This window comes from Apteryx rowi, unplaced genomic scaffold (genome assembly GCF_003343035.1).
Source record: "Apteryx rowi isolate R43461 unplaced genomic scaffold, aptRow1 scaffold_378, whole genome shotgun sequence".
Taxonomy (NCBI): Eukaryota; Metazoa; Chordata; class Aves; order Apterygiformes; family Apterygidae; genus Apteryx; species Apteryx rowi.
In genome coordinates, this window is record NW_020450285.1 from 550,824 (window position 1) to 556,823 (window position 6,000).

Below are 6,000 nucleotides of genomic sequence, written 5' to 3' on the forward strand. Positions count from 1 at the left end.
GTACAACAGGAGGCAAATGACTTCCTTTATCATGGAAGTAAAATATGGCAAGCTGAGATCCAATAAAGCTTTCATCATGGGAACATATCTGAAACATCATCTCTCAGGGATTTATGCTCATCACTGGCCGTTTGGAGGGAGGAAAAAGGCTGGTTCCTCTCCCCCTGCCCTTCCTCACCCCCCAAACAAGCTGAATGGAAGACAGTGACCCAGAACACTTCCAGCCATACCCAAGGACATTCCTAACTATCACTTTGTAATAAAATGAGGATTAGGCAATCTCCACCTTGGCTGTGGAAGAAAGCAGCTTAGACCCTTTGTTCAATGATTAGGTAATTCAACCACAAGAAGGGAAATACTGAAGGGAGAGGAGACTTAAAATGGTTTACACAAGAGAGAAACTTGGAAAAGCCCAAATCCCTGTTTCCTCTCTGCATTATGAAGACTTTTTTTTTTTTTTTAAAGAAAATTCAAGTCCTATGTATTTCAGGTCCTCTGTGCTGCCAAATTAGTTATTTTTAGAAGCAACTACTGTTTAACAAACACCTTTCTTCCTCCCAGATATTTTGGAAGAGACACGGGAGCTATGTGATATTGGACATCCTCAGTCTGAAGATAGGTGAGAATCCAGGTCTCTCATAAGAGGGAGTTGAAACGCTCCCACTGCTGTGCTACTGCCTGAAAGCATCACTGCAACTGCTTCCTCTTGCGGCAATGTTTTGGAATAAAGATTAGCAGCATTTCTGAATTTTGTCAGGCACAAACACCCACAGAGCAGAACAAGGTATACTCTGGATATGCTTCCGGGATTAGGTCTGCTGGGGACAGAATATTTTGATGATATTAGAGGACAGCAATGTTCAAGACATGCTGAGCTGTTCAGTTCTGYGCATGCAGAAGTTCTGGGTGTGCACAGAAACAAAACATTAAACAGCTAGTAAATTTTACTGGCTAAAACTCAAACAACTATATACTTAGGAATGCACAAGTTGTAAAGAAAACATTCCTGTTTTTAGGCTCTTAAATACTTCCTGTATCTTACTTAAGTGGGTTTTTTTTCTTTCTTTTCCAGATCCAGGTTATTTCACAGGAAACTTGCATCCCAAAGAAAACTGGCTGCAACTCAAAAATAGTATCAGAATTTAGAACCCTTGCAGCTGACTTAACAGTATTTTGAACTATCATGAACCGAGCTAAGTCATGAAGACACAATATTTCACTGTGTATTTTTAAAATCTTGCACGGTCTCTGCTTACTGAAAGTTTTAGTATTTGTTATATGTTCCATTAAAGCTGAAACAGTTAACTGCCCCATTATAATAGTTTTAACAAATACGTAAGAAACAATACAGAACGTTACTGCAAGGAGAGCAYAGCGGGTACTCACCAATGTTAATTTCGTCATCCGTTTCAGCGTCTCCAATGCACTCAAACTGGAAATCTTGTAAAGACTGTGAGAATTTTTGCACTGCCATGGATAAATCTAAAATTCAAGAAAGAGAGAAAAAAAGAGAAATTCAGAATTGCTTCACCACCATTTCACTAGGAGCAAGGCTTCATGTGCTCTGTTTACAATCTTCTGATTCAAGAACGTCAAAGCAAGCCAGATTTCACAGCAGGTAACTTGAATATAACTGTACACACGCACCGACAAACAAAGTTCATAAATACAGAACATCAGCGTAACCACAAAGATGTCTTCTTTTCTTCATTAGGAATAGTAATGGCCAACGCAGAGATGAATGAGAAAATGAATGAATTCAGTCAAGACTTAAAAAAGCTATCAGTCTAGATAAAGCCCAGAAAATAAGCAACAACTCTCTACATCCTTCAGGAAGTACCAACGATATCTGTTTGGAAGCCAGGAAAAATAGTAATTAAGATTCTGGTATCTGCTAAATCTAATCAAAAGACGCAGTAAGGATAAGAAATTAACGGAAGCCAAGCCGTAAACTCTGTCCCCAAAGCAGCACGTATCTGTCCCCAATGTTGTGTTCTTTTAAATGTACAGATATTCATTTAGGGGCACAACAGCATCCTCAGGTAATAGAAAGCTACTTTTTTCCYGGCAAGAGTAAAACATAGTACATAAATACACAGCCTGTCCTATGGTCCTAAATCAAGACAAAAGAAAAATGCCATTTAAATTTGAAAAATCTTCAACAGTAAGGACCATTCCACTATCCTAAACCAAATAAGGTTTGAAAACATTTCAGATACTTTCAAATAACAACCCACATAATAAGACAACTGAAAACTTTTATTATTATTATTATTATTTGAAGGTAACCACTATCCAACAACAGAGACCCTACCAGGCCTTTGCCCTGCCCCTCTGTTCGCTCAGCGCCTGCTGCCTTCATGTTGGCCTCTGGCTGGTGGGCATCATGGGAGTCAAAAACTCCTCTCTGTCCCAGTCTCCTATTATGCAGCTACAGAGCACATCAGGTCAAAAAGAGAACAAACACCTTTTAGAAAATACAAACATGAACAGATTTTTCTTATATTAGCAAGGAATTCCACATGTTTATCTGATAAATAGCTAAAACAAAGAAATGGGTAAACAACTTCTGTATCTTTTTGATAAACATCATGAAAAAAGGAGAAAGTTCTCCCCCACTCCAAGGAAGAGAGTCTCCTCCACTTCAGCTTACAGGCCACTGCATCTTCAAATGATTAAGTCTGGTATAAGGTCAAAAAAATTAAAATTACTACAGATGCTATTAAATATCTGTCCAAGTCAATTTTAAGTTTAAAAAAAACAAACTTCCTCTAAGTAAAGTTGTGAGCCTTGACAATAAGAATTATTTAGCAACTATTCACAATATTTAAAAGTCAAAAAATATCAAAGTAATGCCTTCCATCTTTTCTTTTTAAAAGCACATTCCAACTATATTTTTGATGATTTATTCATTTTTTATGCACTAAGCAAAATAACAACTTTGCTATTTTCTTTAGATGAACAGAAGTCACTACGATGAAGCTTTCTTACATCTACAGTCAGATAATTTTCTACATAAATTCTGTTTTTATCCGTGACAGACATTGCCCTTCATAGTATACTGACACTTGTAATGGAATTACAGTTATCCAACAGATTCAAACTACCAGATGAACCTGTCTGATAATCATAATTCCATCACAGTACATTCCTGACCTCCTAAGTATCTTATCATTATCAAAATATACTACATTTTCCATTAAGATACACACCTGGGAACTATTGCATTTTTACTGAGCATTTCCTACTCCAAAATACATGAAAATTTTATTATTMAATGTATTAACAAATTAGAAGCTAAACATTGAAAGCGTCTCCTACAGTCTGTAATAGTAGAACAAAATATTTTTACAAAGAGGTGAAGCACTTTTTTAAGCCAATATAATATTTTTGATATGTAAGTAATTAACTGTTCTACAGCTGTTTGAAAGACCTACACTTTAATTTGCATTTGCAGCATGATGCTTTGAGTTTAAGTGGCAGAAACAGTTTTATTGTTGGCTCTTCCAGCAAGCTACTACAGAGAATCCTAAACCCTTTTATAAAATTGTTGCACACCAATTTGTGCCAAAAGGAATTACACGGCTTCAATGTGTTTCAATGAAAAACATACTGTAATGTAAGTACTACTGGAATGTAAAAATTATCTATCACTAACAGGAGTTCAGATTTACTATTTCCCCCGAACTGAGGACAATCTGGTAGCCATCCGCAACGACCAGCATCTCTGTGAACACGAGAGGAAACGAGGGAGCATAGGCTCTCCCCTATCACTCTTCCTCACGTGCAGGGCTCACCAGAACAAATGTCAAGGAACTAGAAAATGAATGATTAAAAACAAAACAAAACAAGGTGGAGTCACCATTTTATATTCTGTATCAGTCTCATGCAGATGCGGATATCTGTTTCACTGTATTAAAAACCGAGAGTGTTAATGCTTGTGTGTTTTCAACCTAAAGGAGGTGTACTTCTTCATCCTAACTTGGAAACGGTGGGTCTGAAGAATGTAATTAAAAGTACAGAGCTCATTACATCATTTTATAAAATTATACAGAATGATCCCATTTGGAGATTTCTGACACTATAAGACCTATTCTAACAGCTTGGAAACACTAGATTTCATATCAACATTAAAGCTGTTCAGCGTTGAAAGGAATAAGATAACGTTCCAAGGCAAGATGTTTCCTGTGATACTAATTTAGAGATCCTGTACAAAATTAACATTACCTGAAAATATTAAAAATACTGTTCTATAGAAACTTTCCAACTTATTCGGACAGCCTCTCAGACCTTTTAGAGAGTTATTCTGTAAGGACTCAAGGCTCAACATCGCAGCCGAACTACCAGATCTGAACCAAGCCATGGAATTAGTTCCTTTTATCAACTTCTTTCTTAAGAGTATCATCACTTTACTTGGTTACATAGCGTCTAGTCCCAGAGAGAGGACTGGCTGTGCAACAAGCAGGCCTCCTTTGAGAGATAAAGACATCCAAAGATTCAACGCTGAATTAAATCAGATTTAAGAGCCGCTGCTTCTTTAGTCAAGAAGAGGCAAATAATAATACTACCGTCTTACCTTGGCCTGACAAGAAACAAAAAGAGCAGAAAGAAGGAGCAGAYGCCTTGTCCAGCTTTAAAAAATGTTATAGATCACCCTATATCCCAGAGTCCTGACATCCCTGAGAGACCTCAGTACCTTTTGCTCCTTCCAGATGCAAGACAGTAAATCACCACCCCAAGCAAATTGCTTTTTTATGATCTGCAAGCTTTTTGGTATTACAAGAGTCACTCTCACTCAAATTCTAACATGTACGTCTTGATATGCATCTCCCCCTTTCTGTGAAGTTCACATGGACACCGTATTTCACTCAGCCCAGGACAGAAACTCTCTTTGGAGCAGAGCCAATTGATCCTCTAAGTTACTATAAAAAGCTTATTAGCTTTATTGACTGACAGTCCAAGTCTATTCCCTGGGGAAGGAAGGCTGCTCCAAAAGCCTCACTGATAACATTAATGTTGTGGGCACGTCCTGCAGGCACTCAAAAAGACTATCCTTTCTGGGTGCCAGGAAAAAAGTAAAAATACACCTTGATATCTTTCAGTTGCCAGAGCGGTGAATTTCTAATGGGCCGTTTTATCTTCTGTTAACATTGTTTTGTTTTATTTTGTTTTAATAGTATTCACCTGCACCCTACGTTTCCTGTTTTCCCCAATTCCAAAGTGGGAATCAGTTTAGGTTAGTCAGGTATGCAGTCAAGATTAACCATCAACACTGTTTATAGTTAGTGGAGGGAGATAACTGAGATGGAGTTGCCAATTTTAATAAAGGATGAATCAACTCAATTGACTAGCAGGATTTTTTTTGTAGAATTTGACGGAAGCAAACTGGGTTCTCATCGTCTTCAAACTTATTAACAGAAACGTATTACAATATGTCCAGCAACCACAAAAGAATACCTGCAGCTTAACCACAAGAAAGTAGTATAATACTGGTATTGAATATGGATATATGTAATAACAAATATCAGTATCAGAATGCTAATAAAAGAATAGTTAAAAGTCATTTTTTTAAGATTCAGTTCATTTCAAACTGCCAAAAAGGAGAACTGAAATTAAATTGTAATATACCAATTTATTTTAGGCTTCAGATAAGACCTGCTGGGTATAGGATGAAAAAGCTAAGATGATGCCATCTCTTTGTATTACCAGAATTGTTCTCTGACCTTCTTGTTCTGGAATTGTTAAACAGAGCATGAAACAGACTCCTATGTGGAGCCTCGAGGAGGAGGGGACAATACATTGCAAAAGAGTAATGAAGTGAAAGATGCTATTACCTGAAAGACCTATTACCTGAAAAATGGAGCATGTTAGCTTTGGCACAGCCCTTCACAATAAGGATCAAGTTCCACAGATAAGGAAGCTTGAGATTTTTAAAAGTCAGTAAGTACAAGCAATTTTTTTCTTTTTTTCCTGGGGCAGGAAGGCTGTTTATTTTTGCCA

General features: G+C 37.2%; 1 protein-coding gene across 1 annotated transcript in view; it reads right to left on the minus strand.

The window, feature by feature from the left end:
* Nucleotides 1-1,476, minus strand: part of ARHGAP42 (Rho GTPase activating protein 42) — a 128,014-nt gene extending 126,538 nt beyond the window's left edge. Inside the window, exon 1 of the mRNA XM_026073787.1 lies at nt 1,387-1,476. Coding sequence (XP_025929572.1) covers nt 1,387-1,474 — 88 coding nt within the window. The 5' untranslated portion in view covers nt 1,475-1,476. The remainder of the gene's footprint in view (nt 1-1,386) is intronic.
* Nucleotides 1,477-6,000: the final 4,524 nt, after the last annotated feature.